This window comes from Argiope bruennichi, chromosome 2 (assembly GCF_947563725.1).
Source record: "Argiope bruennichi chromosome 2, qqArgBrue1.1, whole genome shotgun sequence".
Taxonomy (NCBI): Eukaryota; Metazoa; Arthropoda; class Arachnida; order Araneae; family Araneidae; genus Argiope; species Argiope bruennichi.
Genome location: NC_079152.1, coordinates 105,698,131 through 105,714,674, shown reverse-complemented (window position 1 = coordinate 105,714,674; position 16,544 = coordinate 105,698,131). Strand labels below are relative to the sequence as shown.

Sequence of the window (16,544 nt, the reverse complement as noted above, 5' to 3'; positions counted from 1 at the left end):
ATATTCTTGATACATTTTTTTTATTGAATTGAATAATTATTTCCCGACTCCAGAAATGAATTTTTTTTTAAAAAAGAGCCAAGCATTGGAATCTAGAATAAATTTGTTCGAATGATAGTATGTGTTTTAATTATTCTAACTTTAGTTTGACAGTATATTTATATATGCACAATGCATTCACTGAACAGAGATAATAGAGTTTTTATGAGAGCATCACCATGCTTAATATTTCCATAGAACACAAATATTTTAAAACGTTTTCCCTAATACAGTTTTAACAGTAAATTTTAGGGATAAGAAAAATTAAGGTGAAAGCGAAATTAAAATTGAATTTAAGATGTATTTCCAATCATTGGAATTTTGTTGTTGCTAATCTCTTATAGATTTTCTCCTGTCTTCCAAGTGAATCAACTGGTTAAAAATCTTTCTTTTGTGATGACTGAAGATACAATGAAATGAAAATAGTTTTTGAATAATATTATGAATTAGCCAGAATATATTCGAATTATAAATAATATCTTGCTATTATTTTATTAGAAAATTCAAAGAATAAAAAAAAAATCGAAATGCCAGAGAATTTGATTTAAAAATATTCGAATTAACTGTAAATAAACTGTAAATATAACTCTGAATTATTTTTGGAAATCGACAAATATCTAGAAAATTTTTAAAAATCTAAAGAAGTTAGTGTCAATGACATTTTTTTATTTCTTGTGTCAAAAACATTAAATTAGCCTTTTCTGTCCTAGACTGACTCCACTAACATACAATGCAACTATTTCCTATTAGTTACAGAATTAATAATTTCATTGCATCCGTAACTTCTATTTTCTTAAAAAATCTTTCTTCGTTTTTTTCCCCACATATTTGATGAAGCATAAAGCTCTGAAGTCTCTTAAGATCTAAAGACAATAAAAACGACATTTGTTTACTTAAAATTATTATCTTGTAGCAGTTAGATAACTCTAATACCTTCTCTTTTGATACAACAAATGGAATTACCTTATTAACATCAAGGTATATTTCCCGTAATCCTTCTTGGAAGTCATTATTAGATTGTATTCTAAGTGATTGTCATGTATTTTCGTGTTCGTGTCTGTTTTGTCTTGTGAAATGTGGAACTTAGAAAATAATTAAATAATTGTTCCTGAAACTCTTTTATTATTTTCATCTACTTCATAATGAGTCTTGTTCCTCCACAATCTATAATATATTTAAAATAGTCATCAGTTGGTTTTCCTCAATCGGCATTTTTCCATTTAAGATTACTAGTTTTCATGCAATTGCTTTCCATTTAATTGTTTCCCTTTATCATCTTCATTATTTATTAACTAATAGCATTGATTATATGATCTAATATATGCCAACTATAGGAACTCGAAAGATATAGAAACAGTTAAAAGAACTAACCGCACATCAAAACAAAACTGACGTTTTTTACAATCTATACGTAAATAGTCAATTGTAGTGAATACTAGCATCGCTTTCATATAAAGCAAACTCGAAAATTTTTCCACTCAGTAAAAAAAGATAATTTTGTTGATTTCCAAGAGGAAAAAAAGAGTTTCGACAGCGAGATCATTTCAAAAAATGTTATTACATTTGTTTGAAAAATGCCGATTACTGAATACTTGGTACCGAAATACCGAATCCTTGAATACTGAAGGAAATTATAAAATCATTTCAAACTTTCCTTTTTGAAAGCATTTTTTTCATAAAGTCAATTTACTTTTAAAGGAAAAAATTAAATATTTACTTACATTTAGATAGCAATTTTTGATAACGGCAAATATATTACAGAATACATTTAGATTTATCTTGTATTTAATGATGTATTAAAATATCTTTTATTTTAATACATCATTACATTTTTTTATCCTAATATTTCTAATTTAATTAGAAAACCGAGGGATTTATTTCCCATTTTGGAAATTTTATTATTGTTTCACCCATTATTATTTTCCATAATTTTCAAAAGCATATTCTAAATACTTTAACATTTTACACAATAAATATATGAGCACTTCATATTTTGAATTCTAAAATTTCCAAAACTGAAGGATGATTTCTCCCACTGGAAATTTTATTAATGTTTTACCCAATATTATTTTACACAATTTTCAAAAACACAACCTACACACTCTACCACTTACCAAAATATGGAGTGTTCGTATATTACAGAATAAGCATACGAATGCTGAATGTTTTGAATTCCAATCGTTTTCATTTCACCCAACACTGCTTTGTAACTTATATCTGTATGACTATCTTATTTGCATTTTAAAGATTAACTATATAAGAATTAATAAATTTACTTATTAATTAATTCTTATATAATTATTATATGAATTATGAAGTGTTCATATATGTGAGCTCTTCATAATTAATATGCAAGTTTATCTGTATTACTAACTTTTTTGCATTTTCGTGATTAATGTTAAGCAATTATATAAGAATTTATAAATAAATTTATAAACAAATTTATTTATTAATTCTTATACAATTATTGTTATATCAATTATGAAGTTTTCATATATTAAACAATAAATATATGAATACTCAAGAGTTTGAATTTCAGTCGTTATCAGTGCACCCAGTACTGCTTAGTAACTTATATCTGAATAACTATTTTATTTATATTTTCGAGATTAAAGTTAAGTAACTGCATAAGAATAAATAAATAAACTTTATTTTTGACTTCAAAAATTTTAAACTAAAGGGACTTTATATAATTCGTTAGTAATTTTAAATCTATCACTTAAACTTAAATCTTTAATGAATATTTTTTATTCTAATTTAAGCAACTATAGTGAAAAAATTAAAATTTAACAATACAGGATTATTTTCTATTTAATCAAATTTTCTATCACGGTCTTTTAAAATTTGACATGTGTTTGAATACGCGTTTTTCAATAAATAAATAAATAATTAAACACTTTTCTCTTGCTTTTCGAGCAGACGTTCTTTCAGTTCATTCATTCTCTCAACTCTTTCCTTTCCTTCACAACCACCGATAAACTCTTTTTCTCTCGCGCGACGATGCCATCCTCCCTCCTTTTGGAGTGGAGTCGCCGCGGCCGTCCATTGGTTGGAAGTTGCGGCTGGCGATACCCCCACACCATCAGCTCAGTCATGGCCAGCACGGCCGCCGAGCGACTTCGATTCGTGTACGGTCTGTTGGCGATCCTCTACTTGGGCCTCTGCCTCGATTTCTATCTGACGGCCCAGCTCTGGCGCAATTCCGGCGTTGTCCTTTCTCCAGAAGATGAGCAGTTGCTCCGCAGAGAGAAGCGTTCTTACGAGGATGAGAAGGATGTGCCGCACGTGGAGTTTTATCCCAATCCACAGCCGACGCACAAGACGGAAGGCTACATGTGGCTTACGTCCTACTCCAGGATACCGGTGAGTAAAATTGCGTCGGTTTTGTTTTTCTAGTTTGCGCTAGATTTTGTGAAGTGTAGGAGGATTGTAAGAGAAAATGCGTTGCAATTCATACGAATTATTTGCGTGATTTTTAATGGAAAAGTGTTTTATCAATAAAATGCAATAAATAAATTTAGCTAAATGATTTTTTTTGCTAAGATAATGTGTTATTAGATTTGTAGTATGATTATAACATTGTTTGTTTGGCACAATTACAAAGAGTTGGGATTTCTGTTATTTTTAAAAAACGGTTGAAAGAAAGAAAAGAAACGATTAAAAATATATTTGCTTTTGTAATTTCTTTTATTCTTGTGGCCTGACGCAATGAGAACTTGCATTCATTCAAAAAATATTTGTTTTGTTTTCTTTTATGGCTAATAACATAAGTGTCACGGATTCTGTAACAATCCATAAACGAATCATTTCGAATAAGTGTCACGGATTCTGTAACAATCCATAAACGAATCATTTCGAATAAGTGTCACGAATTCTGTAACAATCCATAAACAATTTATAAGATGAAAGACTACTTGTGGCTTCTATTAATATGAGAAAATCAGCTAGTTCTGTAACAATCCATAAACGAATCATTCGAATAAGTGTCACAAATTCTATAACAATCCATAAACAATTTATAAGATGGAAGACTACTTATGGCTTTTATAATGGTGAGAAAATAAGCTATTATTTTTTTCTATACGTGCTAAATTTGGAGAAGAAATGTTGAATAATTTTATATAGCATAAAAGAATGCATTAAATCACTTATGAATATTTGTTCTGTAAGATATTTCTTTTATTTTCAAAATATGAAAATGAAAGTTCGTTGAAAATAATTAATTGTGAAAAAGAACAACACTGTAAATAATAATTTCAACCATTGGAATGAAGAATGAAGTAAGAATGGAATAAGTTCAACATGTTATTTTCGATATCGATTTGTATATAAAATCGGTTATATAAGAAATTGTTTGATCTTTCCACAGCTCATCAGTACAACTAAATGAATTTATCAAAAAAATATTTTTCTTTTTAAAATAGAAAATTATTTAAAGTCTTTTTTTTTAATAATTATTTTCTATAAAGTGAAAAAACGAAATTTTTCCTCCCTGAAAAATTCTTATTTATCATTACTGGAAGTTTTGTACCCATTATTAATTATTTTCATAAATTTTATTATTATTGTTTTTTTACTAATGTTCATTAGATAAAGAAAGAAAACAAGAAAAGAAATCACACATCAATATAAGATTATGCTTTAGATTTGATTTATTTAGATTGATTGCTTCAGTCGCTGCATTCTGGGCAAAGCGATTTTTATTGCTCGCAATTTACAGAAATATTGTCATTATAAAAACATCATTATATTATTAAAAGCGAAAATGAAAATCTGCTATAGAAATAAGAATTAAAGAAAGCAGTATTTTATCATAACGCACAGATAAATAACCCGAAAAAAATGAATAAAATTGAATAGAATTTCATTACAACACCAAAAAGATATTGTTAAAATAAGTGCTTTGAATTAATTTTGAGAAATTTATTAAAATTTGAGAAGAATTGTACGGAAGAAAATGATATCACTGAAAAGTTTTTGAATTTTGAACCTATATAAAAAATAGTATAAACTCCAAATTTACTATGGAGAAACGTCATTATTTCGACTAATTTTTAATTTATTGAAGATATTATAGAAATTGTGAAAATATTTTTCTTAATGTATATCTGCTATACAAAAAATAACTAGGCACAAAATTTTGTAACTATAGGTACAACAACTAAACAATGATCTGTTCTGTCCGTCACGTTGTTTATAACTCACCACGGTGGCCTGGAGATATGGTCCTGCCTTCGGGATTGCTTTATTTATTTTTCTTATGCCCAACTATAAAGAAAAAAATTTTTCAGCTAGTTATTATACTTGTTGGAGAATGTGTCTATTTTGTTTCCTTCTATATTTATTATCGAATTCTGTACCGATTCATAATAACTTCTTGGTCAGTTCCAAGTTCGAAACCTGAATCCACCGAAGAACCGCGCATCAGTTTGTTGAGCTTTAAATCTGTTGGAACCAAATGGATGGATTGAAGAGTGCAGTGCAGAATCAGATAACATCTAGCAATCGTTCAAAATAATGAGATACATTCCAAAAATATCCCTCTTGTTGCTTATTACCGGGACGTAAATATAACTAAACGAAACTTTTTATTTTCTTGTATACGAAGTCTTTGTAATCGTTAAAAAATTCGAACTCGAGATTATGACGTATCGCGACGTTTTAAACCTCTCTGAGTCCAAAAAATGCATTTTTGGTAACTTGTCTGTCTGCCTTTAAACATGATAACTGAAAATCTTTCTCAGTTAGACGGACGAATTGTGGTATATCGTCTCTACTCAAAGTCTATAGATTTTTATCAAATTTTGAACTGAATCCATTTAGAGGAAATCTGTTTGTTCGACTGTTCCGAATATAAGTTAATACAATAACTGTAAAAGGAAGAGACTTTGATGCAATAAAACTTGATGCACAGATTTAACAGTTGAAGTGAAGATATATAACAAATTTGGAACCAAAACATCAAGAGGTTGAACTGTCTGTCTATCTATCGGTATTTTCACATTAAACGCAATGACTCGAAAATGCAATGACTTAAATTAAATACTTGAAATATTGTATGCTAGTTTGCGAGTATAATTGTAGCTATGTATCAAATTTTAATTTTAATCGGGCGAGAAAAAGGCATCTAAAATAGTCATTTAGTTTTCTGATATTTGTTTATTAACTGATCGATTAATCGCTAAAGATCGTAGTCTAATAAGCACTGCCATAACTATTTTCTGTCAAATGCATACAATTAATTATTCGCAATTATATATATTAGAGGATATGCGGGAAAGTTCAGGGTTACCACTCCCTCTAGTTAGAACAGGTAAATTTATTGAAAGAATTCCTATTCCAAAATAATATCGTCTTAAAAATTGCCATGAAAATTGTATAAAGAAGAAAAGTGCAATATATTGCTTTTAATTACATGTACTGAATATTCTAAGAAGTTACAACATTCATTTTTCGTGATAGAAGAATATATATTGAGATATTTGTGCGAGAGCTTTTTATTCTTGGTTATAAAATAATTATAAAAATGTGATTTATTAAGAAGTAAGGCAAGAAAGTTATTTCACATGATTTTTTATAGGAAAATACTGCGCTGCTAAATTTATAATAATATCATATCGATATTTTAAACTGACCGCTTCGAAAATAATTATAAAAGTATGATAATCTGATTGTAATAAGTAATATAAACGCACACGAATACATATACATATATATATTAACCCTTATGATGAATCTGGTTTAAAATTCTATGCTGAATTACATTTCTGGTAATAAAACCATGCTCAAAATTTCACCTTTCTTGCTCTTGGGGATTTGACTTATTGTTTCCACGGAAGAATAGTCAATGTTTTCATTCTTCTCACATTATTTAAAAAGACATCCTTCATAAAGTGCCTCATCTTCATCTTTTTACCTTTTTAAAAATTATTGGTTTCTTTTATCTTATATGAGTATTTTTCATTCTTTTTTAATGTTCCAAAACCTATACAACAGTTTAAAAAAAATCCAGAATAGAATATTTGTAACATTTGTAACACAGAATTTTTAATTAGTGAATATGATCTTTTTAAAATATGAAGATGCTTTTTAATGAACCATATGTTTGCATATACCTAATGGTTGGCGCTGCATAGTCAGAAATGCCAGCATAGATTATATTATATTACTGGTTCTGCATAAACAGAAATGCCAACATAGATTATATTATATTACTGGTGCTGCATAATCAGAAATGCCAGCATAGATTATATTATATGACTGGTGCTGCATAATCAGAAATGCCAGCATAGATTATATTATATTACTGGTGCTGCATAATCAGAAATGCCAGCATAGATTATATTATATTACTGGTGCTGCATAATCAGAAATGCCAGCATAGACTATATTATATAATTGGTGCTGCATAATCAGAAATTCCAGCATAGATTATATTATATTACTGGTGCTGCATAATCAGAAATGCCGGCATAGATTACATTATATTACTGGCACTGAATAGTTAGCACCAGTAAATTCCATCAAACTAAAATTCAAACCCAAATGTTTTAGAGTTATCGTGATCACAGACCGGAATATCGACAGTTATATAAATATCATAATATTTCTTTTTGACCTTAGGAGATCAAAATAGGGTTGTTTATCAAAATTCCGAAGTCTGATGTTTTTGACGATTACAATTCTTTCTCCTTGTATGCTTCGTATACTATAATGTAAAAACAATGTAGATTAATTTTCAAGAATATTAATAAAAATTTATTAAAAAATACTTGCATTTAAAGTACTGTAAACTTTATATTAAAGTATAGTACTGCATAACTTTATGGTAATCACGACTCCAGACTAGGAAACCTAGCATTAGAGATCAGTTCCTACTTTCCTTGTGTTGTATGACTAGATACAGAACATATTAATCCTTTCTGAAAAAGTAAGCTGGAATCCTGGAACTTGATCTGGTTGTAGTCTCGATTCGAGACTAAAAGGTCTGATGGTCCAGAAAATCTTCTTTTCATTGAGTCGTGAAATGAGGTCTGGTACACGTTAAATCTTATGCAGTCGATCATCCTTCCGGGAGAATCAAGTGGAATCATGGAGCTTGACTTACTGGTAATCTCGATTCTAGACTGAAATGGCTGGCGTTACAGAAAAGCTTCTAACTTCGTTGAGACATGTAATGAAGTCTATTACGTGTTAAATCTTTCGTAGCTGAACATCTTTCTGGAAGAGTAGGGTGTAATTCTGGATTTTTATTTGGTAGTAGTCAAGACTCCGGACTAGAAGTGTTAATGTTTTAGAACCGCTTTTAATTTCGTTTTTGCATATAATCAAGTATAAGATGTGTTAAATCTTTCGCAGTTAAATTTCTGTTGGAATAAAGAGGGATCATCTAGAGATGGATGCTCCCAAATATAATGTTATATGTTCCCTCCCCAAATATGACATTACATCCATGTCAGTTTCAACCATTATTGTGTCTAAAAAGCAAAATGAAAAATATCAACAATAAGAGTATATATTTGAAGATTAATAAATGACTGCATTATTGAAAGCCTAATATGCTTGCGACTTTACAAAAATAACTCCGTAAACATTAAAACTGTCCAAAATATTTTGATATACAAGAGTATTTATTTTAATGACATGGATAGTTTATCGTAACTAGCTAAAGATTTCCATTTTTGACATTGAAAATTATTTCTATTCTCTATCACTCTGAAAGAACATTATTAAATGCTCAACGCATTTAGAAGAAATGAATCATCTATTACATTATTTGACAATTTTTTGCGTTTTTGTGTAATCAGTATATATAAAGGAATCATTGTTTATAATAAATTTCGTTCTAAAGAAATAGCTTTTGGAATTACATCTATGCGGCATTTTATCTATTTGTTCATTAATATTAACATGGAATCATGATAGCCCCAAGTCAAAAAAGCTAGATGAAGGAAGTTTGGCATATGAACTTTGCACCTGAAATATGCATTTAGGCTAAATTTATTCCGAAATTTAAAATCCCATACTAAACCATATTTTAAATTGTTCTCGTAGTTATAAAACTGAACAAAAATACCGTATTTACAGAGATTAATTAAGTAAGAGCGTTGTCATTCTTGTGGAAAGAAAATGTAACGTATATTTTTTATTATTACATTACTTGGAATTTGAACGTATTTCGAAAGAAAATATAATAGACTTTTTTTTTCTTGTAATAGCACAAGGATGTTATCATATGTTTACGGTGAGAAAAAAATATCAATTGTTCTTTTAAACATTCTACTAACACTTCGATCTTCAAATTAGCTGGTGATTTGGAGCACCTATCTAATTAGATAATCTCTTTTTGTATATCTGGACTAAAACAGAGAAGAAGTCATTAAATTAGGAATTAAATGTAAATCACACACGCTGTAGCCAGCTAATTAAAATTCAGACGATTTTCCTTTATGTTATTCGCAATAATTTTCTGTAGGAAGAAAACTGCAGATTTGATTTATCTTTGAGAAAGAAGCAGTTTTTCCTTTTAAAGATATCAAGAAAGAAATTTATGTTGAATCGTATCATTTAACTGATATTATCAACTTATCCTTAAGAGTACATTTAATTTTACGTAATATGACATAAATAAATGTAAAAAGCAAGTGATATGCTATAGATAACAGCAGCCCGTTCTTGGTTTTAGTCTTTGTGAAAACACATTTATTATACGAGTTATCTATTGTCTAATTTGTTGAGAAGAAAAAAAAATGATTTAATATTGCAATATTTCAGATTTCAGGAATAAGAGGAAGAAAAATATGAAATTTCAAAAAGATATATTTATGAATACAGTAGACAAGAGCAAAGAAATAATTAGGCATTTGCTACTCCGAGAATTTCCTTATTTAGTTTGTCAGCGTAAATAAATGAAATTTTTCTAAAGATCCTCATCAGCTTTTCAAAAAAAAAAAAAAAAAAAAAAAAACTAGAGGTTATTCATTGTTAAATGGACAAAAGATGAAAAGATACTCTTTTTGAATTAAATGAATAATTGTTGCTAACAAGCTGAACGCTTTCAGATAAGGAGCTACAAAATTAATTTTATGCCTATTTTGCTTTTTTTACAGAGACAAAAACTTCAAATAATTAGTTAAGCTTGATCATAAAAAAACTTATTAAATCGCTGATTTTGTTTTTTGAATAGTTCCGTATATTTTAGAACAATTTTAGGTATGTCAGGAAAATAATTTCCTTTTTAAAAATTAGAATTCCATTGTTTTTAAGGACATTTCTTTAAATAAATTGTAATTTCATCTGCTGAAATAAAAGAAAGCTTTTTAAGACAGAAGCGCATTTTCATAATGAGTTTGTCCTTTTTATATTCATTAACAACTATTGGGGTTTTATTCAAAATTAATTACTTACTTAATTCAAATATTTGATTAATTAAAAAATTAAACTAAAAAAATAAGCCCGTGTTTTTGCTCAGTCTTTAACCAATAACGTTAAAATAATTATATTATGAACATGATTTACATACCACCTTGAAGAGCAAACAATCATATTTTTAATGATAACAATTCGGTTGCTATCAACTTTTTTGTTTATTTTATTCAATTTCTTTTTCAAGCCCAATTTGTAAGATTGTTTTCTATTATTGTAATTAAGATCAAACCAATTTTAATGTTTCATCAAATCTGATGTATGTGTTATAATCACATTTATCGTTTTGGTAAAAATAATATTCTCTTAAGATCCAAACTCCAAGGGGAATCTTTATTTTCGCTTTTATTTTATGACATCTCCATGCTATCTGTTGGTGCTAGTTTAATGAATAAGCAATGTTTCATTTTAATTTTTATAAATTTTTGAATGATAATAATCCATGTAAAAGGTCATTTGAGGTTACTGACTCCCGTTTATACCGAATAGGGAGGATCTAAGAAAAATAGATATTACTCCGACCAGGCATGCTTAACACCAAAAAGAAGAGAAAGATAATTCATAAATGATCATGATGAATCATGAATGAAAATCATGATCATGAAAAAATCATGATATAAAAGAACTTCTGATATCTCCGTATCATCTAGAGTGAAAAATATACATATAAAACATATTTTTAGATGGCAGTTTAGAAATTACATTATTAAGCAGGAAACAGCTAGCCTCGCTCTGTCTAAATGCCTACGATAATTTGAACCATGGCTGTCGAAACATTAAAAAAGAGAACCGGGTGTGGAGTCTGAAGGGTTATCTCCAGCCATATCTCATCCCTCCTTTGAAAATATGTTCCAACATCGTGATATAAGTAAATTGATTCCAAGCTACCAAATTTATAACTTAGAAGAAAAGAGAACTCGTTTACTTCTTCAGCGATTTCTTATTAACGTAAACCAGGTGTTCCAGGTTTAAATGCTTTCAATTAAGAACATTTTGAAAGTCGTTTTTTTTTATACATGATGATAACGTATATATTAGTCACTCGTGGCAAAAAATAATATTTATATTATCATAGCACTTAATATTAAGTAAGCGTAATTGCATTTAAAAAGAATCTTCGAAAGTGAAACGTTGTTCAACAATTCATCGTAAATTTTCAAACCAAGAATCTCCATTAATAAGCAAACGATACAATTTTAGGTTTGCGTCTTAACCATAATATAACGTTTGTGACATTCTTTTTCCTATACGTAGTAGTACTCCACGGATTCAGAGGAAACATATTTCCTTACCATGCGTTATTATAATGAAAATGTAGAGGAAATTGATTTATAAATGGGATTGGAGATGAATTTGACGACGTGAATTTAGAATTTAGTGTGGTGGTGTCGTTTATGATATCTATTCATTGTTGATCATTACTTGTGGCTAAGTGTATAAATGAGGTACACATATCTAAAGTTTTGATAGAACATTAATAAGCAAAGATTGTATTATGACTCAACTAAAGCATAATTGTCATTATGGTTTATTTTCTCTCCTTGATTTTAGAACCAATAGGAACTGCTATGTTTTAGTATACTTTTATTCATATAGGTTAAATGAACGAGAAACCTCATCAGAATAATAATAAAAAAACAATTGAATGTCCATTTGTTTGTTTGAACATTATACAGTTCTATACTACTTGATAGAATCGAATGAAATTTAGTATAGGTTAATCTTTTTTAATTAGTTTTTCAATCACATATACGACTACTTCTTTAATATTAATACATTTTTATAAATTAGTTTAAACACAATTTGTATAGAACTTTTCCGTAGAAATATTGAATTTACATATATTTGCCAAATTATGAGATAAGATATAATATATACAAAATTTGTAATATTAATTAATTAGTATTCTAATTAAAATCATGGTCTCTAAAACATTTTAAGAACTTTAATATAAGAATTTGAAAACTGTGCGTCGTAAAATTGTTTTTGCTTATATATGCTAGAAATAAATAAGAGAGCATTTGTGGGTATAGCAATTATTATGTACATTTATTTTGTTGAATGTACGATACGATCAAAAGGAAATTCAAAAACTTTGAATAACTGAAAAAATTTAGCATTTATTTAGAATGCAATATTAATTCTGTAACTAAAAATGTTATATAATAATGTTATTTATTTCGTTTAATGTAAGTCGAAGAATGCAGCAATAACTAAAGACTATGTTTATATAACCATAAACTTTTAATCAAGCATGTTTTTTTTCAATCGATTGGTAAAAAATAAATTGTAATTTAAAATTAAGATACCACCGATAGATTAATACATTAAAATCTTAAAATCCACCATCTATATGCTTACAAAATTTTTTTGGACAATTTCTTTGTTTTATAAGTTCAGCTAGTTATGATAATCAGTTGTTATATTTCTAAAGAAATTGTTAAGATAATTTCTTTCCAATTTCTTTGATACAAACTTTTCTTCTTTTCTTAAATACAGATTTTGAGACTATCTATCATTCGTTTCTTAAGAAAGTAAAGAAGCTTTGAGGAGATGAGTTCACATAAAGAACTGACGAAAATTGCAGCCTTTCTATAAAATATAATGCCCTTTCGATTCGATTCATTTTATTTCAGGAAGTGCGTGACGAATATCTTTTTTCTTTTGGAATACCCCTCTTCCAGGTCTGAAGATTAAAAATAACATCATTCTGAACATTCCACCGCTTCGACCATCAAGTGGGCAATGAAGATCTTTTTCGATAGTTTCGTGAGGTATTGTTGAGAAACATGAGATTACACTGGTACACGATTTTTTTTCGCGTGTACAGGTAATCTGAGAGTACGCTAGTAATATCGAGTGAACAGAAATACATCAGTGTCTGTTCAGGATATGGGACGTATCTGCTCAGGTCTTAGGATGATATTGAATTATCAATCGCTTTGAAATAGAGGGCTATTATATAGCTCATCTATTAACAGTTTTAATTTAATTCAATTCGATTACTATCAAGATTCGAAGCTCCATTTCTAATTTGGAAAATATCTTGAGTAATTATTGGATGATAAAGAAAACGCCTGAAGCGGGACACCTTTTCCAAATTTCCACGTCTCACTTCATTACCGGGAGGACATTTGACAAGTATATTTTATGTGCAAAAGTTATCTGAACATCTTCTGACCTAAATATTGAAATTTCGAACGTATCGGCTAGAAATCGAGTTACTAAGATGTCGATACTCATCAGTAATTTGCTGCACTCATATCCATAGATTTTGGAGAATGATAGTTTGGAAGAATTGAGCTGAAAAAGTACGAAACGCTTTCGATTCATTTTCGTTATTATAAACATAAAATTTTTTAAATATCAAAACATAGAATAAAATAAATATAGTACATGTTTGTAAATATAATAAAGTAAGTCTTACTCTCTGGAGCAAATGAAGAATATAAGTCTCGTTTCGAAAGACTAATGTTATAATTTTTATGAATATTAATAAGTTGTAGGATGGCCGTGCACTACAAGAGAGTCAGTACAAGGCTTATAGACATAATGAGTTCTAAGTTAATTCATTTTTTCTAAGATAGGCACTTCCATTACATCCAAATTTCTCGAATAGATCTAGGATTTGGATGCATTCCGAATTGGAATCAATATACATGATACCACACTCGCGTGACGAACAGAAGTACGTATGCCACTTAATAGTTAACTATACAGCTTATTCTAACCTTTTGTGGCTTTATATTATGTCTTTTTCAACTACAAAATAATTTTGAAGGAGCAAATATATGGCTCATAGCAGGAATTAATCTAACTAAAATTTGCTGGAGGAAAATTCAGAAGAATGAATAATTTTCCTCATCATTGATGAAAAATAAAATACTTTTCAAATGATTCCTAATTTCTATTTTTATGTCATTTAAATATGGGATTTTGCAATTGATATTTTACTGCTGAGGTAGGTTTTTGAAATTTTCTAAACTTCTTTGCGAGTGGGTTAATACGTTTTTTCTGAACGAGAAATTTTTTTCCCCTATTGATCTACGGATATGATTATCTATTTGAGAGGGTGGTGACCTCTGATAATTAATATGAGAAAAAATCATCTCAATATTTAATCATATTTATAATGATGAATTACTAATTAAAGACTGGAAGTTAGAAAATAAATAAAATAACTTCTTTTTTAGTACACTTATGAAATAGTGTTTTTAAAACTCTTTATTTAATTTATTATTAATTCTTTAAGTTTCATTCGGTATAAAACGAATGAAATGTAAAATGATCAAAATTAAATGTTTTATTTTTCGTAAAAAAATTAATTTGAAAAGTTTTAAACTTTTTCCCCTATTTTATAGCAATAAGATGAACTAAGTTTACTCTGGAATTTAATGAATATATGAATCATAAATATATGATTGGAATTCGGAATCTTATGACTCCCTCTATACTAAATAAGTGCACTAAGCTGGTAAATACAGTGGCTAGTAAATGCAGTAAGCTAATAAATAAGTGCAATAAGCTAATTTTTGAGTTTTGGAGTCCAAACTTGCACCATAAATACTTTTACTGAATAATTTGGTGAGCATATGCGAAACGAATACATTAATAGCTAGATATATTAGGGCGTTAAAGTTGTCGCGAACTTTATATGCTTCGATCTGCAAACACATTACTTGAGGATGGATCGATATGAAACTGCAGAAGCTTTCAAAACTGTTATGATCATTGCAAGCATGCACAAACATTTCTAATTAGATGGAGAAGGAGTCGCCTGCAGAGTAGTTGAATTATTTCGGGATTTTGAGTCTCTGCATTCTTAATACTTGTTTGAAATAGATTGCTTCCTTAGATGTTAAGAATTATTTTGGTAAACTATATTGAACTAAAAGAATAAAGGGTAAAAAAACCCCCTAGATATATACATTTCTTTTTTTTCATATTTATAAATGAAATCACAGAATTGTCTGTGGTATAACGTTTTCGCTTTTGATATTTTATTACCAGAGTAAAAATTTCAAATCTCTTACGAATCGGAGAAAAAAAAGTCAATTTTTGGAATTATGCTTACTTTTGAATGAACATGTCTGGAGTTTGAATGAATCTTTTATTATGAATGTGAGGGATAAAACGTACATCACAATAGGTCATTAAAAAGATAAAATCAGAATATAGTTAAGATTTATATTAAATTTTATAAATAAAAATAATATATTAATTGAGGTGTTTTTAAAATTTGTATAAAATGAATGCATTCAATATTCTTCCAAAATCAAATTTTTCTAACAAGGATTGTATGCAAGTACAATCGTAATACGATTGCATGGAGTATAAATCTTCAGCATTTCAAAACACAGAGAAAAGTTTAATATCAACATACAAAATTGAGAATATTTCTTTGGACCGGAATTGCATAATTTTTTTGGGATACCTTAAATGTTCAATTTCTGAAGCCTCTTTACTTTATTTTATTAAATGGAAGTTGAAATTGTCAATAAATCTAAGTGAATGATAATCTGATTGATTAGTAAATGTTTTTAAATCATAATTATTGAATGAGGCTCTTTCAGACAAATATTTATTTTTTACAATCTTTCCATATTGAATAAATTTGCATTTCTAAAATAAACGAGTCTATCTAAATTTGTTATTAGCCCCTCTAAATCTAGAAATGAACACACACACACACACACACACACACACACACACACACACACACACACACACACACACACACACACACACACACACACACACACACACACACACACACACACACACACACACACACACACACAGACGAACGCACGCGCAAGAGCGCACATTCTACTTTTATCTACTTTTACTACTTATTCTACTTTTTTTGCGACATCCTATATATATATCGTTAATTTTATAAATAACAGATACATCATCAATTTAATCTAATATGTGAAATGTGGAATCAATGGTTTAAGTCAGATCAATTTGGATCGATGAGTAAATTTTAATGTCGGGTCCACGTTTGGCAAACGAAAACAAACATAAGATTTCGTTTTTTACTATATTTATCATGCCTCAAAGGGGTAAATAAAATT

General features: G+C 28.6%; 1 protein-coding gene across 1 annotated transcript in view; it reads left to right on the top strand.

Annotated features, from left to right (window-relative positions):
* The first annotated feature begins 3,131 nt into the window (after nt 1–3,131).
* The window catches only part of LOC129962067 (uncharacterized), a 367,795-nt gene continuing 354,382 nt past the window's right edge, over nt 3,132–16,544 (top strand). Inside the window, exon 1 of the mRNA XM_056075776.1 lies at nt 3,132–3,402. Coding sequence (XP_055931751.1) covers nt 3,133–3,402 — 270 coding nt within the window. The 5' untranslated portion in view covers nt 3,132. The remainder of the gene's footprint in view (nt 3,403–16,544) is intronic.